General features: G+C 43.9%; 1 protein-coding gene across 1 annotated transcript in view; it reads right to left on the minus strand.

The window, feature by feature from the left end:
• The window catches only part of Atp8a2 (ATPase phospholipid transporting 8A2), a 432334-nt gene that overhangs the window by 116370 nt on the left and 288447 nt on the right, over nucleotides 1-27517 (minus strand). Inside the window, exons 28-32 of the mRNA XM_035452970.1 lie at nucleotides 25386-25508; nucleotides 22802-22880; nucleotides 9019-9080; nucleotides 8781-8837; nucleotides 6906-7013 (exon numbers count right to left, since the gene is read on the minus strand). Coding sequence (XP_035308861.1) covers nucleotides 6906-7013; nucleotides 8781-8837; nucleotides 9019-9080; nucleotides 22802-22880; nucleotides 25386-25508 — 429 coding nt within the window. The remainder of the gene's footprint in view (nucleotides 1-6905; nucleotides 7014-8780; nucleotides 8838-9018; nucleotides 9081-22801; nucleotides 22881-25385; nucleotides 25509-27517) is intronic.

Genomic DNA, 27517 nt, shown 5'->3' on the forward strand with positions numbered 1-27517 from the left:
AATGTAATGTTTGATTCTCTTTGAATAGTAGATAGATCCTTAAGAAACAAACAACAAAAAACCAAACCAAACAGGATGCAACTTTGTAAGGGACCCTTTTAAAGTACTGGGCAGTCAGAAAGACATCCATGCTCTCTTTTGTTTCTAGAGTTACTTTTCCCACATTCATCATGAAAGGGCAAATCCAGACTTACTCAGTTACAGGACATTTTTCACGGTAACTCTTTCTTTCCTTACCAGACCTGGTAAAGTTTCCCATTGGGCTAGTCATTGAGTCTCAGCCTCTCCCTGTAGGTCTTTCTTTCCACCTGGCCTTCTCCATCACACTTGTTGCTGGTCCTTGGCCTCTGCCCTTCTCCACCCCTGCATCTTCCTGTTCAATAGGATTCTTGACCATGGTATGCACTGCTTTTCTTTCCTTTAATCACAAGGCAGTGTTGGGGACAGAATTCCAAATGCTAGGTTCTTTCTTTTTTGTCACATCAGTGAACTTGACACTAAGAATCCTGAATCCCCTTCAGTGGATGCCAGATCTACTCACTACTTTCAAGCTGTGCTGAGCAGCCAGTGACCTGGAGTTTCCTGGCCCCACATATTGCCAGGAGCAATTCCCAGGAAGCTCACTTCACCCATGGACTCACCTCCATGATTTATTGGAGGCCAGATGCTACCAAAGCCTTTGCCTAACATTTTCTCTACCCAAACCTTTTCCACAGTACTACAGCTACTTAAATTTATTACTTCAGATACTCCAGGCCCTTGAACATCATTTTGTAAATGCTGTCTAGCAATGTGTTGATTTGGGGGTACAGTAACTTCTGCTGGTGTGGTCTGCCGTGCACCCATTAGAAATACGTTGGATACAGATTAGATTAAAGCTTCCTGGAACTAAGCATTCCAAAAATCCATCTTGTTTTCATTTTTGCATTTTTTCACTATCACAAGCCAAACATACATTACATGAAATAGTGAAATTTGCTTATTAATTTTTTACAAATACAAATATGAGTGTATTCCACATATTCTCACTGGGTAGCTAGAAGAAATTTTGGCCAGAAACCTCCGGTCATTTTTTAAGTAGGAGAATTGCATGGACTGTCATCAGCTTCTTGAATGCACTTCTCTAAGGAGGAACACTAAGTACATCCATGTAGCCACCCCTTCCCATGCTCAGGTCTTTGGTTTGGCCTCTTCCAAATGCTAACAGATGGGAGAGTTCACCTGAGCCAGTCTCAAAGGCCCTGGACTCTACGCCATTTTGAATTGTTGGCTGCCAGAAGACAAAAGCTCTTTCCTTCTTGTTACAATTTCAAATAATTAGCTTCTCTCCTAGCCTGCTTTTTAAACTTTGGGTTGTGAAGGAGAGGTGGGCATGAAGTAGTTGGAAGAAGGACATTCAAAAAGGGGGAGGCCACTTTGTATTTCATGTTGGTGGGTTCACCAGCTGTTTGTTTGCGATATGATAATGGCTGGTGGTTTTCCAGAAGGAATGAGTCTTGGCTCTCTCAATAACCTCTGTTCCCTTTGAACAGGGCAAATTTAAAGATCCCCCTCATCTCTGGGAAGGGGAGCTGCTTCATTGGTCACCTGCCACCAGACAGGGCTGCCACCCTCTGAAGATGTCAGAGAAGTAGGCCTCTTTGTGCAGTATGAACAAAACTTGCAAAAACCCATTTCCACATGCTGTATGGAAGGAAAAGCTCAAAACCTCACAAATCAGACTCTGTGACCACTGGACATGAATATCACAAACAAACAAAATCAGCATGTAACATGTACTTTAATTTGCTGACATGTTTTTAAAAATTAACATGAGTGATTGACAAATGGTAATAGCAGAAAAATAACTAACAATCAAAGCCACTTGGCTTCTAATGCACAGCACCTTTGAAAGAGAGGGCAAAATGAAACAAGCTGCCCAAAGGGAGAGAACTGTGCACTTGGGGAGGGAGAGCTGGTCCCCAAAAGTTGGCACTTTCTATTACATTTCCCAAAAGCCTCCTGTTGCCTGAAACTTTATATCCATGTGTTTAAGACTCCATCTCACTGCAGTGACAGAGGGTGGTGGCTCAGACCTTGGAGTCCAAGAGACTCATGGGAATTCCCATGCCTACATGTCTGGCCACAGAGCTTCCTCAGCCTAGTCTCACCAGACAGTTGCAGATTCATGAATGAACTGTTCCATTTACTATGTGAAATGTAAACAGTCAACCCTGTACTTACATATGCTGCATATGTATGTATTCAGCCATAAACCGAACATCTTATTAGAAATTTGTGGGCAGGAGCTGGGGAGATAGCTCATTTCATAAAGTGCTTGCTGCATAAACAATAGGACCTGAGTCTGACCCCATACCAGACCACAGACAGTAACCTGAGGATAATGCTTCCCCTGGTGCTTGAGCAATGCCCACCTGGCAACCCTGGTCCTTTGGAGACTCTGAAGGACTGCAGTTGTGCAAAGTGGACTGCATGCCTTCCCAGTCTACCTATCAGAGCACACACAAATTGCAAACCAACTCAATGTTTTCATATTTCATGTGGGCACTTCCAGACCTAAAATCAAATGGGCAACACACTTGAGCAACACAACTTCTTGGGAAGAAGAGTCACAGATTACCATCGATTGAGTGACAGCAAAGGGACACTTCTCCACCATTTCTCCTCCTGCTAGCACTTCACCCAGTGGGGTGTGTGCTGTATTCCCAACTATGTTTGGAAAGCTCATAAATAAATCCATTCCCATATTTAGGATGAGAAGAAAAAAAAAGCCCACTCCATGCCAGTAACTGGCTGGAGCCTGGTGTTTGGTTGGCACTGAAGTCAGAGTTAGCAGTTTGTATGCTTTGAAGTGAGAGGGCTTTCCCTTCTTTTATTAGCAATGAAATGAACTTTAAAGGGAAAAAACGTTGGTGAGGAGTATTTTTCCATGGCAAGCCACGTAATGTCTTTGGTACAATTCCCTATTTAGAAAGCTGAGTCCCAAGGTAGACTTGGGACTACCTGGGATACCTCACACAACTCTGCCCTTGAAAATTTGGTCAAGTGTGGGTATGTTCGGTGGACTGACATCTTCTATACATGTGGCAGGGGCAAAAATGGGTTATTTTAGAGCAGTGATTTCCAAACTGGGCCTCTACCTTCCCCCCACCGTGTGTGTGTATGTGTGTGTGTGTGTGTGTGTGTGTGTGTGTGTGTGTGTGTGTGTGTGTGTGATAATTACATGCACATATTGTTTTGAGGGACTGTCATTTTAATAGGCAAGCAAATAGTCAACAGCCCCTACTGGGAAAAAGTCACTTAGAATCTTTAAAATTCATTGGCCAAAAGAATTGGGGTTGTAAATTGTGCAGAATATATCTGTGCAGAAAGATTCAGAACCCATTTGTCCTTCCAGGAAAGGAGAAAGTATGTGTTCTTGCCCCCGCCTAGGCCATTTCCATGGGCTGGAGAGATGGCTCAGCCCTTAAGGGCTAGGATCACAACCCCAGACTATTTCAAGAGTGACTAGGCTGGATGACCTTATTCTGACTTTGTTGATTAGGAAGTCACCTCAGGTCAAGAGATGTACTGAGGAAGAGGTAGCTCTGACTGGGGCAGGGTGTCCATCTCCTGACTTGGGAGCAAAGGTGAAGTTTGGGGCTTCCCTTCACACAGCCCTGAAGTCAGAAAGCCTGGGAACTGTCTGAAGAAAACGCAAGCACATCATGGCCTTGGCTTTAGATCCAGTTTTCCTGGAAGCCCCACACCCAAAGGGGACTTTGGGAAATGAGGTAAACTAAGCTGTATTCTACTTTAGAGAATTTAAGCCGTGATGGAGAAATTTCTATTGAATAGTTATGGTACCCTGGGAAAACCGTCCTCATCGATTCTCCATAGCCGGTGGCCATGCTATTCACCAGGATGGACAGACACAAGTCAAATTGTTAATTTACTATAAATCTAAGTGCGCTCCTAGAAAAATGAAGAAAGGGGTGTCCCTTAAAATACTCAAAATGCTGTGTCTTTAGAAGAGCCCACGGGTAGCTTCCTTGATTTCGAAAATGTTCACTGGGACTTCCTGGGTGATGGCTGGGCCTTTCCATACCACAGCACAAGGTGCCGTAGGGAAGATGAAGCTCTGACAGGGAGAAAGAACTCTTCTATTCTATAGCCCTTCCTTCCCTTTGCCCGCAAGGGAAGACCTGCCTTCAACCCTGTGAGAAAAACTCCAAATAGGATGGATTAGACAAAGAAATATTTAATCACATTGGTGGGGAAAACCTCAGCCGAAACAATGCATCCTTTCAATGGCTGAAGATTTTATGAATAGACAGAATGCTTGCTGCTATATCTGTCCCTGGCTCTTTTGGGGAGAAATATCATTTGCCATTAGATACTAGTTCAGTTCCAGAGCTTCAAAGAATTATGTGCGTCTGCCAAAACCCCACTGTGGAGTCAACTACAAAGCACAGTTAATGAAAATCACTAGAAACATTCTTAAAATAGCAACTTCTAAGAAGCATCCTTTTCCTAGAATACTCCTTGTCTTAGGAGTGGACATGGCTTGGGCATTTGCAATAGTGCCTTTTGGGAACCCTTCCCCCTCTGACCACACCTAAACCCAGCTGCTGTCTCTTTTGATGACACAGTTCCTCTTGTGACTGGAGGCAGCCTTTCTGTAGCTTCATGTGGGATGTTAGACTAGTCCCGGGCTAGACATTTGTCTGTCCAGCACCATCACACAGTGTTTAATAGGCCCTTGCTACTTCTCAGAGAATCAACAGACTGCTGGGTCTAGTAGCAGATGAGATGCTGGTGTGGGCCACGGCATGAAAGCCACACATAGTACTCGTACACCCTTCCCGTTTGAATCTCACTCCAGAGGAAGACTAGAGATGCTAAATAAATCTTTGACGAAAACTCTATCAGTCCTCTGACTTGATGCCAAGCAGAAGCCTCAGTGTGACCTAGCTGTGTTGTTTCAAAACGACCCATTTGCTTCCTGTTGAAACTAACCAACAGAAAGGAAGAAAATGACACAGTTTAAGTTAAATATAAAGTTTTCACACAAAAAATGTTGTGTAATTTAACTGAACAGGTGCACTTCCTGGCCACTTTTTGGTGGAAATAGCTCACTGTCTGCAAGGATAGCCATGCATCACTTAATGAAGGGGACATCTGGGAAATGAATCCTAAGGTGACTTCTTCATTCCTCATGGAGAGTACTTACACACATCAAGATGGCGAAGATATCATGTCACTGTGTGTGCTTTCTTTTGCTGACTGAACTGTTGTCATCCAGCATAAGACACACATGACCTTTGCCCTTGCTCAGGGGAGCTGTGAGCACCCTAGTGGCTCCATGATGAACTCAGCCCCTTGGTAGTTTGAAAGTCAGCCACTTTGTGATAATGAAACTTGGCAAATGGCCCGATTCACCACTCTAGAACTGTAGTTACTAAAGCAAATGTACACAGAGCGGGGCTTGCTATAGCAATCAAGGAAAGGAAACATTTGCCAAGGAAGGGTTTTTGTCTGTCAGTCAGGCACCTACCAACCACATCCTGCCAGCAGCGGCGCTCTTCTATTTTAGACACTTGTACACTGTTTGATTCCTTTCCCTACAGACATCAATGGGGTGGGGGTGGGGGGCATGTAAGCCCACTCCTGCAGGATAGGGCCAGCATTCTGGGCACTTAGGGGTGTCAGCTAACTTATTTAACGGTAAAAGACAAATGATAATAGATTTGGGCTATCTCATGAACAAAAGTTCTTGGACATGTATCTAGACCCATGGGTTTGTATTAATTTTGCAGAATTGGTAGGCAGGACTGCCATGCCCTGATCTTTAGTTAATCTCTTCCTATTCCTGCTTCTGTTTCCAGTATTGTAAGCACCCTCAGGAGGCTAAACCAGAATGGACATCTACTCTGAGAACATATGCCCTGTAATGAGTGTCTAGTATTAGGGACAATGACAGCCTCACAGATAACTGAGACCTAGGGTTGTAATGTTGGTTTGCAACCAGAAAGATGCCAAAGCAGAGCTGGCATTTTGAAAGGAAACATGGAGCCTAGAGAATGGACCTAAAGTGGTAATACAATGGTGCTTCACTTTACAAAGAGGAATGAGCCTAGCTAGTGAGGCTCCTAGCAGCTCCTAAAGCCCAGGGCTTGGAGCATCCCCTTGTGGGGATGTACAAGGATTCTAACTGTGTAGCCCAGCATGGGTTTATAGTGTGGGCTCATACAGCATCACTTGGAACCCGAAGAAGTTGTGCTTTAGGCCATCCCCAACTCCTTTCTTTCTACACCTGATGTGATAGAGTTCTATGACCTAGTTGGTCATTGGTGGTGGCTCAATCTTAGACAAGTGGGCATAGGTAATGTAAAAAAAAATCAGAAACAATTCAAATAAGTGTAAGGTTTCTAATCTCAGCCTCTTTGGCTGGCCTGAAGAGATGAACAAAGAGAGATTCTGGTACACCAACCATCTTGTTACTGGTGTTCTTAGGTTGGTATTTTACAAGTGACCAGTTGCCAATTAAACAGTCAATTATATACTTAACATTGAACCTGTAATCCACACAAGCTTTGATCATGACTGCCTCAAAACCCCTCCCATTTTATATACAACTACAAACAGGGTTGTATACAAACCGCTCCTAACCAAGGAAATGTGGGTACCCCATGTAAGTCAGAAGACTTAGGGTGGAATTTCTCATGGTGTTTAAATGTCTCACACCACTTCTGTGGATGACACAACCTCTTTTAGCTGCTAGAATTCGTCCATCTACTGTTGAGTTTTGATGCAAGCAGATGACAACAGCCTTGACTGAACTTCACTGCCACAGACACAGAAAGCTGGTTCACCCACATGTGCACAAACATAATGGAGAGACACACATGATTCACAGTACTGACCTGCCCTTTCATGTCAGGAGCGATGGGGATGGTTGGCCAGATGGTTGAGTAGACACCAAAAAACACCAGCCAGGTCAGCATGCTTCCCCACACCGCCAGGTGACTGAACTGTGGAGGAAATGAACACTTAGACAGGCCTGGGGGTAAGGGAAGAGACTGAGGATGTACTAGTTACTGGAGAACTCTGCCTTTCTCAGTAAGTTCCTTGTCTTTGGGTTTGTAATGACGAATTCAAATTACTGCTGGTTTACACTATCCTGAAGATGAAGGTACCTTAAGGCCCCAACCTTCTTCTAAAATACACGCTCTAGCTATGACCCACCCTTCCCCGGGGTTATCTCAAGTGTCTGCTTTATAAAACAAAGGCACAGTCATCTAATGAGAGAGTGTGAGATGGACAAATGGACAGAATATTCCTATTACTCAAAGACAACATCTGTCCTATGTATTACAAAGATTATTTAAAAACTTGGAATGGTTAATACCTCTTCTAAAAACTTGAAACTTTGCATTTAATAGAGTTTTTAAAAATCCACGTGCAACTGTTCATATTCATAGGTACAGTGACACTCCAATGCGTATATATGATGTACAATGATCAGAGCAGGGTAACTGGCATATCCTCATCCACAACACATAATGTCTGGATGTGGAGAACATCCAAAATTCTTTCTTCCAGTTGTTTTGAAAGTGGATACTGAGTATAGTTACCCCACTTGCTTTACAGAACACTAAAGTGCCTCCTCCCACTCTGCTCTGCTCAGTACCCACTAGTTCTCCCTGTGTGTCTCCACTTCTTTGTCTTCTTTGGCTCTAGTAACAAATTCTATTCTTCATTCTATGAGATAAACCTTGGGCACCTTACGCCCCTTTAAGTTATTTGTCTCTCTCCTTTGTGCTCTTAATGCAATCCTTGTCTTCTCTCTTTAAAACCTACAATCCAGTCCCTCAGCAAGATCTGCCTTTTAGGTTCTATTTTTGAACACTCGACTACCTCTTCTTGCAATGTTCCAGGATAAGTCACTCTTCCCACCTCCCACCTGCCACCATCCTTTAACAGATTCCCTGGCTCCATGGTGACCTTCCAGTCTACCTATTTGCTTATTAGCAGAGCAGGAGGTAAGTGAGCCACAGTTAGACTGTGGCAGAAAGACACTGTGAGGTGTGGTTGCTACCCTATCTTGGAAATAACCAAATTGGATATAGGATGCTGATCAAAAAAAAAAAAAAAAAACAAAAAAACAAAAACAAAAAAACAAACCTGAGTTGGCTACTCAAATTGGAATTCTTTAATCATGAGCAAAAGGTCCATAGAAGTGTGCTTTAAGGATTCAAAAATGGGAGATTTTAGGAGAAAAAAAAAAGATGACAAAACTGTATGTGCCACGTGCCACGATGTCCTTTCACATGAGAACACAAAGGTCAGAAGATAAAAGATAGCACAGGAGTGCCGTAAGAAAGTTATGTGCAAATACTGCATCATTTTCTGATTTATCCTTCTGCATATTCTCTCTCTCTCTCTCTCTCTCTCTCTCTCTCTCTCTCTCTCTCCCTCTCCCTCTCCCTCTCCCTCTCCCCCCTCTCTCCCTCTCTTTATTCTTTTACCTTCCTCTCCCCCAGTTATAATGAGAATATTCACTTTAGGCAGATAGCAATCAGGAGCTGTAAGCTGTGCTAAGTGCTGAGCAAAGAGAGCACCAGGAGTGGTTGGATTCCAAATTCCAAATTGCCTTCATAAAGGTCAAAACAATTTTTACTTGCAATATTTGAAATAAGACAACTGTATAGTATTTATTGTTTCCCCAAGGATTAAATGGAAGTCATTGCATACAACTATCTATAATGGAGAAAGAAATAATTCCAAAGACAACTCACTTTAGTCCACGCTGTTGTCTCCAAACCAGCTTTCAGACAAACCGTAACCACAACGTACTGTGAAAAAAAGAGAGGAGTTTGAATGGTGCAAGAATTTCTTGATCAGTCTGAACCTCAAGGAATCCACAACACATAGAGACTTGGAGTAACTTGTTTTAATGTGGAGAGCCTCACATAACTGGGGAGGTATAACCCACATGTGTGCCCTTTAGGAATGGCTCAACATTGCTAAACTTACCGTGTAAACAATATTTCCAACAAACAAATAGTCTATGGCGTGACCATTGGCTAGCGGAGTATCTGGAGAACAAAGAAGCCACTGTTAGTGTCCAGAAGGCTACAGTGCAATCTGCTTTATTTATTATTTTTTCTAGATCATGGAAAATGGAGCAGTAGCAGCATGTCTCAAAGCATGTGGTCATTTCAAAACTGACTCCTCCGTGATTCTAAAGGCACTTTCTCATTATAATGGTATTGTTTTTCAACTTACATTGTCTTCAAATGAATAAAACGAAATCAGATTTTCAAACAAAACTAATGGTTGATTTGCATAGAATTTATATTTTTCTAAAATCAAATTATCTTTCATGCTGGCTTGAAAACAAGCAGAACAAGGACTGGTCTAAGAACACACCAAGTGCCTGAGCACTAGGGCCTTCTCAAAGCTTTCTCTTTTAATTTTTGTTAAAGTAGGACTGTCTAGCATCAAAATTAGTGCAAAGTGGCTGACTCCATTTGGGGAGATACTCATTGTTCTTGTTCTCACTGGTAACCACACAAGCTTCTGGGAGTGAAAGCAATCCAGTGAGAGGTGTCTCAGGCATTGCTAGGACTTTATTAAGTTTCATCTTCATGTTTCTTTCTTTCCAGGGGTGGCTCTGCACCGTCCCTGGTGGCTACAAAGGCAGAGAGACTCTGCTTGGTGACATCTGCCCTGTGGAAATCTGACTCTGATCCCCAGAGTGCAGAATAGTTTAAAGTCAGGAATGGCTTCCTGAGTGACACTCTCATCTCCTGCAAGGGGATGACGATGACAATACACAAGCTAGGTAGCTAGGCGTTCTCATTCTCAGTGCAGCTGCTGCTACCCAAGCATATCTGGGCTGACTTACTCATTGAATCTGTTGAAGATTCTGCTTATTTTCCTAAAAAGGTGTGATTATCACGTTGAGTTCTAGGGGGCTCTGCTAGTGGGTGGGGTTCCTGGGTCTAGCTCTAAGGCATAGCTTTGCTCCTGGCCCTGAGAGGTCAGTCTGTGATCACAGCGGCAGGCACCAGGGCTTACATTAACCACAGCTCTGAACTTCCAAGACTGCTGCTGGGGGTTGTAAGTGTTACACTAGGAGATCAGAAAGAGATTCCAGTCTAAGGCCATACCACCTTGAATACGTCCGATCTCATCTGATCTCAGAAGCTAAGCAGGGCCGGGGCTGGTTAGTACTTGGATGGGAGACAGAAAGAGATCCCACCACAACCATAAACACAAAGCTCTGGAGACCAAAGGGAGAGGTGATAAAGAGAGGTGAGAAGGGAGGATCTCATTTAAAGCAAACAAAGAGAAAATTGAAAAAGGGAGCCGCCAAATTAATTTCACTAAGAGAACAAACTGACTGTGGGCTGAGTATTCCTCATCTGAAAACCTAGACTCTTAAGTGCTTTGAAATCCACAGATGCCCTTTAGGTTTTGGGTTCAGTGAGTGAAGTCTATGCTAATTATTAGATATTCAGTGAGTGAAGACTATGTTAATTATTCCACAGTCCAAAATCTTGGGGCAAGGAAATGCTTCCGGTCCTAAGCCAGGGATAAGCATCCTGTCCTCCACAAACAGCCATTCTATTTGGACAGTGTCTATTTCTAGTAACTGGTCTGAGGTTATTCTAACAGTAGATGTGGCACTTTAAAGTCACACTCCACCAAGGTCATGTGAGATTAGACAGGGGTTGTTTATTTGAGTTTAACAAAGATCATAGCCATGAAAGGAGTAAGCACAGTCTTTTATATACTCAAATCTACTCTATGCAAGGCATTATGGGAACTGGGAAGAGAAGGCTCCCACCTTGGTGGAGTTTGAATGACGGTGGGGGAACAGAGCATATGCAAATGAACAAACTGACATACAGTTAGTTATGGAAAAATTTAAGATACACCATTTGAATGCAGAGTGGACCAGAGATTGTTATTTTAGTCAGAGAGGTGGCAGGTAAACAGATCAGAATGACAGAGACGAGTTAGTTCAATGATCACCAAGAACAGGCTCCTGGGAAAGAAAAGAAATTAACAATCTTAATGAAAACAGTGCTCGATGAGTTCAAAGTCCATGATAAAGACCAGTCTGTCTAGAGATTCAAGGAGAAAAGAAACAGCAAGAGGCCAACAGAGGCAGGCTGTACCAAAGAGTCTCACTTCTATGGTAGGCATGACTGATGATGACTGGAGGATGCTGAGCCTTGGATGGCGTGGTTTTGAATATCCTCAAAGGAATAGTGTGGCTCACAGGTAAACAGAAAAGGGACAATGACAAGTTCAGTGCCCATTTGGCAGGGATGGCAGCCAGCCGTGCAGGTGATGGAGGGTGATACTGGTCACAGCAGAGTTGTGCATCCAATATGACAGCCACTAGCTCCCTTTAGTTGCTTACCTTTAAATTAATTGGAAAAAAAATCAGTTCAAAAAAGAAATCCCAGAAGCTTGGGAGGAGGGAGAGGGGAGAATGAGATGTTGCTTGATGAGTATGGAGTTAGAAGTTTGAGGTGATGAAACAATTTTGTAAACAGCTAGAACAGCAAGTTCACGGTAACTAGTGTCTCTGATTTGCGTATGTAAAATGATTAAAACTGCAGAATTTATTTATGTCTATGTCTATGATCACAACATACAACTAGCAAAACAAGACCATAGGGCCAGAGCAATACAGCCTTTAGAATAAATGAAAGCACTACATCTTTCCAGCCCCAGATTTAAGAATGATCTCAAGAAAAGGCACCAAAAATATGGTGACAAACCTGGACCAATTAGACTGGACCAAAACTGGTCACTTTAACGCTTCAGATAACACCACCAAGAAAATTAGAAAAACAAAAGAATGGAGAAAACACTTGCACATTCTGTGTCTGATAAGAAGCTTGTGTCCAGGACATGGGAAGACTCCAACAACATAAAACTTCTCAATATGAACATGGGCAAAGGACCTGAATAGGTATACTTAGCAGAGAAGATATCCAAATGGCTAACAGGGATTCAGAGAAACTCTGAATTGGGAATGATTGGGAATAAAGCAAACAATCTCAAAGTCACCTGAATCACTTCATACCCACGAGGAGGCTACAACAAAAATGACAATCAAGAGTCAGAGAGCCAGAGAGCCGGATGGTAGTGGCACACAACTTTAATCTCAGCAGAGGCAGGCTCTGTGAGTTCGAGGCCAGCCTGGTCTACAGAGTGAGTTCCAGGACAGCCAGGGCTGTTACACAGAGAAATCCTGTCTTGCAAAACAAACAAACAAAAAAAGTCAATTAGAGTGTGGAGACCTGTAATGGTTCATACACGGCCGGAAGCTGAGTAAGCCGTGCAGACATTTGGGGAAACTATTGGCACTTCCTTAAAAAAGATTGTGCACATTTATTACCTGACCCAGTAATTCCCAAGAAAAATGAAAATGCGAAAGAAACACAAAAGCTTATACATGAATGTTCATAGCGGCATTATTCACAACTGCCCATGAAGCCTAAAACAATGAACAGCATTATTCCTTATCCACAGTAGCCTATTCATAATGCAGATGCCTGTCAACTTGTGAATGAACAAATAAATGCCCATCACTCAGTGAGTGGTGCATCAATACAATAGAGTATTATGGAGAAATAGCAAAGATGAAGTAGGGGTACATGCCACAGTACGGATGAACCTTGAAAAGTGAAAGACGTTAGGATCAAAAAGTCATACGCTGTATGCTTCTGTTTATATAAAATCCTGTTTATATAAAATGTCCAGAGTAGACAGGTCTACACAGACATGGTGCAAAAGAGCAGTTGCCAGGAGCTGAGGGTTTGGGGGCTGGGTGACAGCTTTTGGGGTGATGAAACATTTGAAAATTAATGATGATGATGTGCTGGTTGGGTTGTGTAATGGAATTAGACCCTGAGATGGGTGAATTGTACAGTGTAAATATAGAGATACAATTATATAAGGATGAAGCCTCTACAAAAACTTGGTTCCTTAGTTACGCTGGCCACATTTCAAAAGCTCAGTCAGGAGCCATGTGTGGCTAATGGCTACCATTCCGAGCAGCAGATACGTATACCATCTCCCCACTCCTGAAGTCTAACTGACAATACAGTACCAGAAAGGCCATGTCAGAGGTAGGAGAAGTGACAGAAATGGCTAAATATTTTGAGGCAGGAATGACAGCATTTGTTCACGATTAGAGGGTGGAGTAGGAGGGAATGTGAGGAACCTCAGCCTGAGCAGTGAGGTAAATGGATCGATGACTTTTGATGGAGACTAGCAGTCTGGTCTTTCCCATAGGAAGGCTGGCTGGAGGAGGAGCACAAGAGGACCCGCAGCAGTGCTTTAGGTTCACAACAGGAACTGCCGACGTGAAACATGACTGTATACAAGAGAAGGAATTAGCCTAGCAGGCACCTCCTGGTCATGAGAGTTAGGAGATGCTGGTACAACCTGGCTCTCTTACCCTAGTTCTACTGGCAGAGAGGTTTTTTTGCTTTGTTTTGTGTTTTTTTATTTTTATTTTTTAGATTTGAGAATAAGATGGGGGTTTCATATCAGGGACATGATTAAAGAAGATGATGCAGTGACAATGGCTGAAATGACCCCAAGTTTCCCTTTATGTTGGAGATCTATGATGCTCTAAGCTGTTAAATTAGCCCATGCATTTAGTGGCTGAGATGCCAGCCTCAGTTCTTCCTCCTCTGCTAGGTCCAGATGAATTTCCCAGTCTATCCATCCTGAGTATTCACAAGCACAGAGGGTTTTAACTGAGATGAGCAGTGATCTGGAGCCTTGATGTTCCGTCTACACTAAGTCCTGGGGGAACCTAGAAAAAACTCCGGCCAGATGGGAGAGTTAGGTGGAGAGGAGGACTAAGCCAAAAACCAAAGCCTGCAGTCATGGTCTCACAGCTTTTGTTGTTGTTTGTGTGTGTTGGGACAATCCCCAAATGCTGGCGTAACTGACATACACTACCACATCTGGCCTGACATTTTTTTGTTTGTTTCTTTTATCTATGGTGCTGGTGACAGAACTCAGGGCCTTACACATACTAGACAAGTGCTCCCCACTGAGTTCTACGCCGCCCCCCACTCCAGTCATTGTTTTGTTTAGGTTTTAAGACAGGGTATTGCTGTAACCTCTCTGGCATCGAGCTTATAACACTTGCTTCAGATTCACCCATGTTGGAATCACAAGTGTGCAAACCACACTCAACTCTGAATCTCCTTCAGTATCCATATTTCCAGGGTAGGCTGATTCATGGACTAAAAGAGATTTAAAAATGCAAAGCATTTGTTGAACACAGAGGGCTTAGAAAACAGTCCACATTTATGCTCACATATAAAATAAATAGGAACAAGTAATCTAAGAGGAAAGAAGACTGCCCCGAGAGAGGGGAAGGACTGTCCAGAGAGAGGAGGGAGGACTGACCTGAGAGAGGAGGGAGGACTAACCTGAGAGAGAACAGGCCTGGGAGAGGGAGGACTAACCTGAGGATGAGGGTGGATTAACCTTGGAAAGAGAACATTCATTATCTATTCCTAAAGCCCACTGAATGATTTCCACAGGGTGAATCTATGTGCTGGGTTGACACCCCTGAGTCATATCCAGATTGATCTGCAGTTGTATGTGACTATCCCATTGTCATGATGGTGCTTAGGCCATACACAAGGGAGGAGAGCTGTCCTGGAGAGCAGGGCACTCTCTGAGACATGGACAGTCTGAGGTGTCAAGAGGTGCCAAACGCAAGCTTGTGAGTCTGTTCTTCCAGACACCCATTGTTTGCAATTTTTACATTAGGCTCAGGGGCCAGCACAATATAGGCTTAGACAAATGAGGTCTGGAGGCAGTCACTATAGAAGCAGACTTTTGTGGACAACGGGACAAAACCACACTGGCTTCCATATTTAGTAGTAACAGTCCCTAAAATGTTATATGCAAATTTTTTTGAGAACAGTCGTGGGAAAAGCCATGATTTGTAAGAAAAGTATGTCTCATTTTCTGAACAGACAGAATGGTCAGGGAACCTCTTTAGAATATTCCAAAAAGGAGATATTGATGATTCTTCACAAAGATGCAATTGAAATTAAATGTGCATTAAAAAACGTCACATCATTACCCAGCCAAGCCGCAACATTCAGGAATGCTCTGACAAAAGGCAAAATATCATATCACGGTACTGTATGGTCAGAAAGGATAGGATGTGATAATCATGAAAGCAGATGGGAGATCACACACACACATATATGTGTGTGTGTGTGTGTGTGTGTGTGTGTACTTCTATTGGAGTAAGAACTGGGGACAGCTGAAGCGACAGCCACAGCCATCTTGTCCTGTAGAAAGCATTAGGGGGGAGTCAGGAACATCCACCCCTTCTCCTGCCATAAGAGTGTTTGCCAAGACATTTTGGTCGGAACCGGTGCCAAGTCCCTGCTGCCTTTTCTTCCTCTGCTTCGAAACTTCCACCAGAACTATTTCAGAGCAGAGCAGACTCCAGACTCTTAGGCGGGCTCCCACCCCCTGCCTAAGCCTCTGGGCCTCTTAAGATTCCAGAGAGACTACAGACAGCTTGCTACTCCCGGGTGTATATCCAGAGCAGAGATATTGTCCAGGATTCAGATAACTTTTACAAATAAACTCTCAGAACCGAACCTGTGGACATGGCTCCCCTATCGCTATCACCAGTGCCATTATTTCTGCTTCTAATGACAAATTCATAAAGAGAACATTTATTTTCTTCCCCTTCTTTATAGAGAGTGGTATGAAATGTTGGAAAGTACTCCTAAAAAGAAGGGTTTATACAAGTGTTAGCGATTATAATTACATTCACGACGGCGCTGGGTTAAGTTCCCGGTTACATAAGCCTTTGGGTTTTCTTCTTGCTCTTGCCATCTCAGCTGGATGAAGTTAAGGACGCAGAACTCAAATTTCAATATCTTTCCCCCCTTGTGTTTACTAAAAATAGAGTTGAAAAGGGAAGTTAAAAAGGAGAGAAGGTAAACTTGATGGTGACACCAAGTATCAGTGTGGCCACAGACATTTTTTTTTTTTTTTAATTTCTGGTGCACAGATAAAGGACATTCCCCAGCCTCTGGTACCTGGATGAGGCCCCTGATGAAATCTTGCTAACAGTTATGAATACAAGTGAGAGATCCACTCAGGAACAAACGACTGTTCTGATCCTCCCGGCTAGTGTAGAAGTTGAGGATGAACTCAGGGGCTGTGTACATAGGGGAGCCTGTGGTACTGAGCCTGACTGTTGGCACTGGGTGCAGCATGGCATGGAAATCACTGCCCTGAAGGAAGGTACTAATACTCGGAGATCCCTTTGGTGGAGAGCAAAGTACCCTGCCTTAGGTCCATTTCTCTAGTTCACGTTGGTGATTCACAATAACCTGCAGGCCTCTCTAAGCACAAGAATGACTCTGGAAAGCTGTTCTTCTGTTACCCACTGGTAGTCAGATCAGCTAATAAGAGATGCAGACAAAAGCTTTTATGTCATCCTCTATTGGCCTAGGAAGGACTTGTGCCCAGGACAAATAGGTCTGATGTGTGAGCCTCACACAGATGAAAACAGGTGGCTGTCGCCTACATTGTGAGATGATCTCACTGGCTGTGCCCTCCTCCCTCAGTCTTTCATGGACAGAGCCATCTCCTTCCCACCAAAAGAGCACGTGCCTGTTTCCTCGTGAAGGGCCATGAGCTCTGCCACCTTGCCCCCTTTGAGTGAAATACTGTCCTCATGGGGTTCCCAGGTTTAGGCATATAGTGAGGATGTGTATGTTAGCGGCCTGGGCTTATAATTTCAGCTGTTTGGGAGGAAGAGGCAAGACTGAAAGTTCCAGGCATTACAGAGTGAGTATAGAAACCAGAGCCACTTTGATCAAATTATCACTCTACTTCTGAATCCAAAAAAGAAAAAAGAAAAAAGTAAGACAAGGGCCAGGAATGTAGTTCAGCTGTAGATAAATCGCCTAACATGAGCAAGGCCCTGGGTTCACCCAGTACCACCCCAAATAAAAAGTACAGATCTGTCCACTTGATAGATGAAAATGATCATGACTTTCATGTTGTTCAAGACTTCCTTACAACTGAGATCATGGGCCAGATGTGTACACATGAAAATTCCACGGAGGATCCCATTGGAACTTGCAGGAGGAGAGGGCGAAATATGGGCTAGAACCTTCAAGGGTTCTCCAAGAAAGACATGGTTAAGTTGCCCTGAACATGTTTAGGATTGGGAAGTCTGAAGAATGTCAGCAGAACTGGACCAAAGCAGTGTTCCCTGGTGCCTGGAGCATGGGCCCTAACTGACATAAGGTGTATAGAGTGTGGTGAGGAGATGCCTGGAGCCTGTCTGCTGAGGGCTTGTCACCAGCCATCCTCAGGAATTAACCTGCCATGGAGGAACAGCTTCTTCTGGATTAAGGGCTTAAAGCCAGAGTGCCAAGAACACAGAAAACATATAGTTAGTACACCCCTGACCAGCACACAGCCCTGACCAATGTACACCTCTGACCAGGGCACCCTCCTGACCAGTGCACAGCCCTGACCAGTGCACACCCCTGACCAGGGCACCCTCCTGACCAATGCACACCCCTGACCAATGCATATCCCTGACTGGTGCACACCATTGAACAATGCACACCCAAGTGGGGTGCATCCTGGCTGAAGATACTCCCTTGAGCTTCTTGACAAACTACCAGAACAGAATCTTGGAATGCTGACATACACTCTTTGCTTCACCTAGGTGTATGCCTCCCTCCGGTTTATTGCTATATTCTCAGTGTGTCCTTATGGTTAGGTTTCCTTGGAACATATTCTATCTCACCTGGGTATCCCTCTTCAAGCCTTCCCTGGCTGTGAGTTCCAGGACAGAAGGGGTCACATGTTATGTGCTTCCCTAGTGCTTTGGAGTCTGCTGGCTTAGAGAATGCACCCACACCTCTGCTTTGTCTCATAAAGGAATGCAATCGAATTGAAGAGCTCACAGAATGCTGGCAGACTTGCCTAAGTCCAGCTCAGTGTGAAACAAGTCTTTAGGCTTTACTGTATGCACATCAGTGTTCACAGTTACAATGGCTAGCATCATCAACAGCATCATTTCACAGAATATGCCGCAGGCCCGATCTCACAGTAGCAACACACGTGTTAAAGAGACACATTACTGCCTTCTCTAATGCCGAAAAACCGTGTTTCTTAACCAATGTCAATATTTAGGTATCTACATGCTACATTTTCTTCATAAGAGTGAGTGATTATTTCCACCATGGACTCTGGGAAACTGAGGTCAATACTAGGGTAGTTCTTTATTGTAACATCACAACCTACAGCAACTGAGGGAGGCAAGGACATACTGCTGAACAGGCTTTGATCACAGTGCATGATAAAGAGAAGTCAGGGCAGGCACTCAAGGCTTGAACCTGGGGTTGGGAACTGAAGCAGTGACCATGAGGGAATGCTGCTTACTGGCTTCATCTCAAGGTCACATTAAGCTCCCTGTCTTATACCTCAGGACCACCTTCTCAGGGATGAGACTGCCCACAGTGGTCTGGGGAACCTACCATATCAATAATTAATGAAGAAAAATCCCACAGACTTTCCTACAGGCTACTCTGATAGAGGCATTTTCTCAGCTGAGCTTCTCTCTTCCCAGATGACCCTCACTTGTGTGAAGTTGAAAAACCAAATCAAACAAAAAACGAAAAGAAACAAACTAGCCAGCATATATATTTGAATGGAAATGTTCTCTTCTGGGAAGTCTATTCCTTCTTCTCATTTCTTCCTTTATACATTTCATCAAGGAAAATCAGAAAAAAATCTTTTTCAAATCAAAATTAATTTTATGTTCTTTTGCCAACAACCACATTCCATTCTAAGGAGGGCTGTTCAACTGTGTGGACTAGAAATACCAGTGGAAGCCCGCGAGGGGACAACAAGGCCTTTGGTTGTGGGACCTGAGACAGTGCCATCCATATTCTTAACCTACACAATGTTTCAGATCAAAGGGTTGGGGCTTTAGGTAAATCACACTCAGAGCTTGATGGTGGGACAGTTAAGAGAAATCTGATTTACTGATTTGCCTGAGAGGGAAAATTTATTTTGAAACTTGGAATGAGTCAACACGAACTCCATCAACAAGACTGCTTTGAAAGTCTATCCAAAACCATGCAAAAATAAGCAAAGGAAAAATTCTTGGAAACATTTTAGAAAGTGAATGACCTGCCCACACCTTCTCAATATTTCTTCCCTAGATCATATTGCCCTGACAAAAATGAATAGGGCTGGTGGGTACCTGAGCCTTTTTGCCACCAATGGTTGAGAGAGAATTTTAGAATAAAACTCACTGGTTTTGTGACACAATTCATTTGGTAGCATATGAAGAAGCAAAGCCACTGTAGAGACCTTAGTCCTGGTCAAACAAAGGTTCCTCAGGATTGAGAGTAGGGGTGAGGCTGAGGAATGGCTTCAGGAAGCAGCTGAGGAAGGAGGGAAGCGACCCTGAAGAACCCTGTGCTAGATGGGGTCCTTAGCTTTGGACAGCACCCAGGATTGTTTCAAACTGGTGCCATGTTCCTGCACTCTTGGAGACAGAGAGGTTGTTATGATTACTACTATTATAATCATCTTAATCATGGATTTATTATTATTACAATTACTGCTATTACTGTGTAATTGTGTGTGTGTGTGTGTGTGTGTGTGTGTGTGTGTGTGTGTTTCTTTCTGTATGGCTTTGTATATAGGAGAGCAGGTCCCCAAGGAAGTCAGTGGCATGAGATACCCTGGAGCTAGAGTTACAGGTGGAGGGAGGAAAGAAGGAAGGAGGAAGTGAGGGAGGGGAGGGGAAAAGAAAGGAAGGGAAAGGAAGGAAAGGGAAGGAAGTGGAGAGATAGGGGAAGGAAAGGGAAGGGAAGGAAAAGGAAGAAGGAAAGAAGAAAGGGGTGGAAGAAAGAAGGGATGGAGGGAAAATAGCTCTCTTGTATTTAGGACATCAAATCACTTTCTGGATTTTTACCATTGACATCTATCTATCTATCCAAATAAGATGAAACACACAGGCACTCATGCACACACACCAGCAGCAGCAGCAGCAGCAGCAGCAGCAAATCATGCTAAATTTCTTGCCAAATCCTGCGTTTCTCTGTAAAACAGTCTTAACTTAGTCATAAGCTAAGTTTATGATGCAACTCTCCTACCTCCAGCCCTTCAATAAGAAAATGTCTCCTTTCATACTGGTGACCCGAGTCCTGCTCCCACTTCTTAACCCCACCACGCCACCCAGTCACCATCCTTCCCTTTATGCTGTAGTCATCTTGCAGCTCAGCCTTCCACATAGGATGCCAGACATGTGCAGACACACTCTCATTTACAGGGCCACAAGGCTCGAGGTGGGGAGGGGGAGATGACCCTGTCCACTGATACTGTAAGATACCACAGACTGTGACAAAATAAATTTCTTCCTCAAAGTCCAAGATCAAGGCAGCTGCTGAGGGTGGCAGGGGCTTCACTGCTCACAGAGGGCTCTTCTTTATGCATTCTCACACACTCTTACACACTGAAGGACACAAGAGCACAACACTCATGAGGGCTCTATTCTCATGACCTTGCCACCCCAGTGGCCCCACCTCCTACATCATCTTGGGGGTAGAATTTCCATAGAGGGACTTCAGGGAACTAGAAACAGCCCATTGTCCCACTTTGGATCCTCTGCCATTCCTGCATAACTGAATGCTACTCAGGTTCACAGCTAAACCTAAGTCTGGCCTCCTTTAAAGGTAAAAATAGGAAATGCTCTCCCAAGCTCTGTGTTCAATCACGACGCTCTATCCGCACTTTACTTGAGATAGTTATTTTCTACCTTGTACTAGAATTTTCCATGTTTGAATCTTAGTCCCTTCACTAGAGCATCAACTTTTAAAAGGAAAGACACTCAGCCTACATTTGAACATTTACCTTTGTTTTGTGAAACTGCATTTATTATTTATTTTGTGTGCATGTGGAATGTTTATCCAAGCACATGGAAGTCAAAGGAACACTGTGGGGGTCAGGTTTTCTCCTTCTGACAAGTGGGTTCAGGGGTCTGGACTCAGGTCATCAAGCTTAGCAGCAAACACCTTTACCTACTGGGCCATCTCGCTGGTTCCTAAGCTTATCTTTCACCCTTGAAATCTAGCATAGTTCCTGAGTCGTGAAAACATGAGTGCATATGGTCTGTGGTACCAATAATTCCTGCTTCTAACTAAGTGAGAAACTTTAAAAATTAGTTCAAAAACAGTCATTTACTTTGTTAGAGAAATTAGATCACGAAGAACAAAAATGGTCCCTATGCCAATATACCTAATATTTGTTATTTACTTCCCTCCAACACTGTGACTTTATAGGCTATTTGCAACTCTGCTAAAACTCTTATGCTAGAAATTTTATCAAATGACACTGATGATGACCGTGACAACAAATGTAAAAACCCCAGTATCCTATTATTTATCTGCCAGGCAAATGATAGAACTGGGAGGAATAAAAATGGATGCGGGGGGGGGGGAGCAGAACCTAACTTTAAATTCACATCTGCTAGAATTGTATGCATGTTGACTTTTAATCGTAGGCCACACTTGGGGGGTGACAGAATCTAGGCAAACCATAGCAGTGCCACTACCACCGGCAGGCCACAAGCTCAAGCATTAGAGAGTCACCCTGTTGTGCATAAACAACCATCTGAAACTGTGCGAGCCGGAAGGCAAACTCCTCTAGGGCCATCCCTACATGAGCACAAGCCTGACTTACAAACACCAGCTGCCGCGTGCTCCAAAGAGTGCCACCCTTGTCACTAGTTCCTCCTGCCCACCCCTGCTTCAGAAACAAAATCATAGCCCAGGCTTTTCTACTCATAAACTCTTACTTAAAGAACCATCAAAAATTGAATCCACTGCAAATAAAGATGAAGTGAAAAGGGCTTTAGAGTCCAAAGAAAGCTATTTTGCTAGTATGGTCTTTTTGGGGGGCTGGGGGATGTAGAACTTAGATCATTTCATTTTCTGATCTAATTACTTAAGGGCCTTCTAAAGAAAAGGAGCTGGAAGAAAAGCACACGGAACATAAACAGCTGTCATGGAATAGGTTAGGCAGCGTCAGTGTGCTGAGCCATTCCTGTGTGGAACAAGCAGCACACTGACAGGAACAGCTTGCAAACCTTCTAGTCCTAGGTCCTTCAGAAAATCCAGGGCCCTGCCTAGCCAACATCAGCAGTTACTTTTTTCCCAGGGAGTTTATGGTTATTTGAGAGGGATGGCATTTTTATGATATGTTTTCATCAAGAAGTGTGAACTAGCACAGGCTACCCCTGTGCAGAGGGACTAATTGGACTAAAGCCAACCTGGAGAATCAGCCATGACTTCAGAGGTGTGTGTCAAGGAAAACGCTCTCAGAAAACACGGGATGGGATTAAATTTATAAGACCTGAGTGATTGTGCATACAGATACCAGGGGCTTGAAGCAGAAAGCCTAAGTAAGTAACGGAGGATTTTAAATTCATGGGGAAGAAACATAAATGCCCCCCCAAGGTCAAAGACTCAGTTGTCACAAACTGAGTGTGGAGTTTCTAGTATTTATATAGTAATTTCAAAGAAAATGCCAGAACTGACAGGACTTGCATGCTACAGACTTGGAACCAGCTCCTGCTGGGTGGCCCGTCTGTGTTCTCTGACTTTAATCTCATGTGGTGCACAACTGGGGAAAACGGTATGCACACTAACCGAGCAAGAGGCAAAGTTCCTTGCTGGCGGTTGAAATTACCTACCGTGCTCCAGCAATTTTATGGGAACCCAGAAGAGGATGAGGGAGTGGACCAAGGCATTGATGCAGTGACCCCAGAAAACCTGCAGGAAGACAAACCAGGGGATCAGAGCGTTGGAGACTCTGTGTGGGACTTGCAACAGACGAAAGAGCAATGTGAAGGCTCTTTGTGTGGTCTGGGCACTTCGGCAAGGAACATTCTTAGTCTCAAATTAAAAAAAAAAATACCAATAGAAAACAAAACAAAAACTGTTCCCTCCTATTGACATGTAGGTGGCAGAATGATCTCCAGATAGTACTTTAGGACAAAACCTGCATGGAGAAGACAAACAATCCAGTCACTTCTGAAAACTGAGCTTTAACATATGAGTATTCCTCGTCTCAAGAGGACACTTCATAATCACCCAGAAAAGGTATGGAGCTTAAAACTGGATGGTAAAAAACTACACTTTTGTTCATTTTGAAAACATTAAAACCCATTTTATGTATAAATTTCCATTGTTTTCCTCCTTAACGGCTTAAAATACTTTTCCATTCATTAAAAAAATCATCTTGGAGGTCACACACACTAAAAATTCTCTTTGGGGGCTGGTAAGATGGCTCAGTGGGTGAAGGTGCTTGCCACCAAGTCTGAGGACTGGAGTTCAATCCCCAGGAATCACATGGTTGAAGGAGAGAACTGTCTGCTAAGAGTTGTCCTCTGACCTCCACACACCCACAGCGACATGGTGCCACCTCCCCATATACAAAACCAATCAATCAATCAATAAACAATGTGAAATTTCTCTTTCAATGTTTTCAATATTAAATAAAAGCTCACAGAGCTCTGATTACTTGAAATGATAGTGTCATGAGCCTTTTAACATTTTTAAAAGCTATTTTTTAAAGTCAGGCTATCCACCTGCCATATTACTAAGGCCCAGTCCAGCCCCTTTTGGTAGTCTGTTTAACTCCTGAGATGATAATACTTCTAAATCCAGGTGTCACTTGCTCAGTGCTCTACAGGTTGCTACAGAATGTCACGTAGGTGCTTAAACACCAGTTAGGAGCAGAAAACAGCAAGAGACATTACATTATAAGGCAACTGGATTTATCCCGTTTTATTTACCTGTCAGTTTACTATGATGAATGGTGTCAGATTCAGGCCTCATGGGTGCTAGGAAATGCTGGGCCATGGCTCCATAAGCTCAGCCCTTATGCGTTCACTTTCCCCCACCCTTTTCCTGACTTCTCCATTAAAAAAGCCCAAAGCCAATAACCTTGCTGGGTGCCTGCATGGGACGGAGGCCTACCCAGTTCTTCTGCTTTCAGTGTGGTTTCATTTTTTGCTTACATGCCACCCCTAAAGATTCAAACTCTAGAGAAAAGAGTCGACTTGTGAAAGCAAAGCAGTATAGAGAAAAGCATTATAACTCCACACTGATAGACTCAGTAAGCGGTGGCCCATAAGTTAGTCACCACGGAAGGAAAATAGCAGACCCAATAGGATTCCTCTTCTCTGCTCCAGTCTTGCATCTGCCTTTTAAACTTGTCCAAGGATAAGGCAGCCATGACAGTCGACCTTCAGCAACATCTGCTTGGGAACATCCTGCAGAGGTGGTCCACTATATCCTTGCAGTCAGTCCCCTCCCACACCACACCACGGTCATACTGCCACACTCATCTTCCACCTCCTCTACAGGGGAGATCCGTGGCTTCCCTTCAGGCAGCAGCAGCCAACAGCACTGCCACTGTGAGCATGTGTGTGATGGGTCCATTTTGCTATTCCTGGGTTATTCCCCAGAATAATCTATTCAAGTTGAACATCTCTCTTCTCTAATCTGAAAGTATCAAATCCTGAATATTCCCCAAACCCAAAGCTTGTTGGGTACTTGTTGAGTATTTAGACTTGATTCCATCTTCAAGACCTAATACATAACGCAAGTATTCCAAATTCTACCCTTTCCCTGAAAAAGCCTCTGAAATATGCAACACTGAGTTCTATGAATCCCAAGAAAACAGAAGGACCTTAGTTTGAATGCCCAGTACATGTAAAAGTCAGAATTGCCCATGTATGCCTTATCAGCCTGGCACTGGGTAGGGGTAGAGCCAGGCAGATGAAAGCTCTGTGGACAGGAGGGCTACCCAAAACATCGAGTTTCAGGCTCTGTGAAGGATCCTGTCTTGAAAAATAAGGTGAAAAATGACAGGTGGAGACACCCAATCTTCTCCTCTGGCCTCTGCATGTACCTGCATCTGTGTGTCCCTCCCCCCATGTGTGTGCATGCATATACCTCACACACAAAGTTAAAACCAGTAAATTAGGCTTGTAGCCAGCCTTAACAAGGGCTGCATGAAAGAATATGGCTGATTATAACGGAAAGATGCATGAGATGATGCTGCCCACAGAATACCAGAGCTGTGAGTAGAAGGAAGGAGACGCTGGCTGGACCCGAGGGAACTGTCTCTGGATCACAGGGCCGGATATGAAGGGGCTAAGTCAATGCCCTCTGTCAAGGACCACTTATCGCACGGAACGGTAATCGGAGTTGAAAGAGAGGCAGAGCTGCGCCTCTCACAGGTGGTAACTGTTCCATCACATCCTGTACCTTAGTGTTGAAGCCTTCTGCATTCTGGGTGATTTTGTAGAGCTGTGGAAACCTCAGCATGCTCTCCTGAGTACAAGACCTCTCGAAGATTCCCAGAGTGAAGGGCGGCAACGCGGTGAAGATCTGTGTGGAGACAATAGGCCATTAAACACAGCTCTTCTGCTACACACTGTGCCAGTGTTTCAGCCCTGTGAATGATGACTTCACTTCTAGTCAAGTCCAAACCCGAAACTCCATGATTCACAGCTCCCCACATAGCCTTCAAACAAAACAAAAGAAACTAAAACAAAAAAAATTAAAAAGTAATTTTTTAAAAAAATTCTAATCCATGTAAACGAACCCACGGAACACTTAAAACATAAATTCCTGATGAGCTAAGAACTCAGTGGTGAACAGCTGCCCTTCTGTGTAGAACCAGCAGCAATGGTGCTCACACTACACTTAGCTCCAGGAAGTGGCATGTTTTCTATCAGTGCTGGCCGCATGAGTTGTACAGCTTTTCCTCCTGATTCTCTCCTCACAGTTTAGGAGGCATATCTGCTTCGTTTATCCATTCAATGGTCACTTACTGTGAAGGAGATGGAGGCAGACAATGGGTGGTGCACTGAGAATCCAATCACTTCTTCAGAGAGGAAGGAAGGCTTGGAAGTTTCTGAGGCCCTGTGTCTACTGCAGAGGAGGTGACCATGACAACAGAGTGGCAGGGATGCAACTGTGTGAAGGGGGGGTTTCAGTGAAGTTGCTCAGCCAGATATTACTGCGCCATTATGAGGAAAGGCCCAGTGCACCAGAGTGTAGACTTGCAGGGCACGGGACCTATAAGATTTGGCAAGATGATGTTGGATGTGGGGAAGGTGCTCCTGGTGCCTCCTTTGAGAAGATCACCCTTCTAAAACTCTCAGCATTGACAACACGCCTTGGGGAAACCTGTAGCATGCAAAGGATGTGGCTGGCTGAGGACACAGTACAAAGATGAAAGGAGACCACAGAGACACTCTGGGGCACTAAGTATTGGGTAGATAGAGTCTCTGAGGTGCCAACTTTCACACGTTCTCCTCAGGAGTCAGCGGTGCCTGTGTTTCTGTGTTGCAGAATAAAGCCAGATGCTGAAGATGGGTTTGGAAGGAATTTGCTGTTTCAGTCTGGGGCATGGGGTCACTCTCTCACTTGGTTCTGGCAAGTTCAAAGAGACTGGCCCGTAATGTATCCTCTGTTTTGATGGAATCTATACCCACAAACCCAGCCAGCGCTGCAGCCATGGAATCCAACAAGCCCCTCTAAGAGAATCTCAAACCCACTCCAGTTACCTGGAGACTGAGAGTCTGACCAGCAACGCACACCTTTCCCAAGGCTGCTGGGGTCAGACAGGTGAGCGAGGCCAGTGACTCTACCAAGCCAAGGCCTTGGCCCAGGCCTGGTGGAAAGCCATCCTGCAACTTCAACAAGTTACAAGGAGACTAAGAACTGCCACTGTCACTTCTCTGCAGCAACAGAAGCTGCTTGTTTCACGGCCAGCACAAGGCATGGCCAAGGACTGTCTCAGCCGCTCTGCATATATTTTGGGTTCATCTTTCACCTCCATTGTTCCGAACTGGTACACGCATCATGCGTATGCCAGCACAAACTGCTAGCTTTCCCCTTCCTGTCTTATCTGAATCTCTTCAATCCACTTCAAGCCCTCTCCACCCTTCATTACTGGCAGACAGCCCAGCAAGCTCTACCATACTTTTACCCTACTTAAAGCATACTGCGCTCACCTATGCAGCCTGGTTGAGGACACATTTTTTTTTTTTAAAACAAAATGGAGACCTTACACACATTTATCTTCATCATAATTTTCTTGCTAAACAATACATCATGGAAAGTCCTGCAAGCTTCTTGGATTTAACACTAGTGCAGTCCTTTTAGTGCTCTGTAGTGTTTACATAATAATTCACAGCAGGGAAGTGCCATACTTTTGAGTCATTAATCCACCGGCAGGCAATCATTTTGATTCCAGCTTTTTAAAAAAATTGTTACCACAAACATGTAACAAGCATTTATTATATGGTCCCATATATGCTTTGCTTTTATTCCATGGGAGGAAGAGCTGCTGGGTATAGAAGGAAACATGTAGTTTTAATTTTATCAGA

Source organism: Cricetulus griseus, assembly GCF_003668045.3.
Source record: "Cricetulus griseus strain 17A/GY chromosome 1 unlocalized genomic scaffold, alternate assembly CriGri-PICRH-1.0 chr1_1, whole genome shotgun sequence".
Taxonomy (NCBI): domain Eukaryota; kingdom Metazoa; phylum Chordata; class Mammalia; order Rodentia; family Cricetidae; genus Cricetulus; species Cricetulus griseus.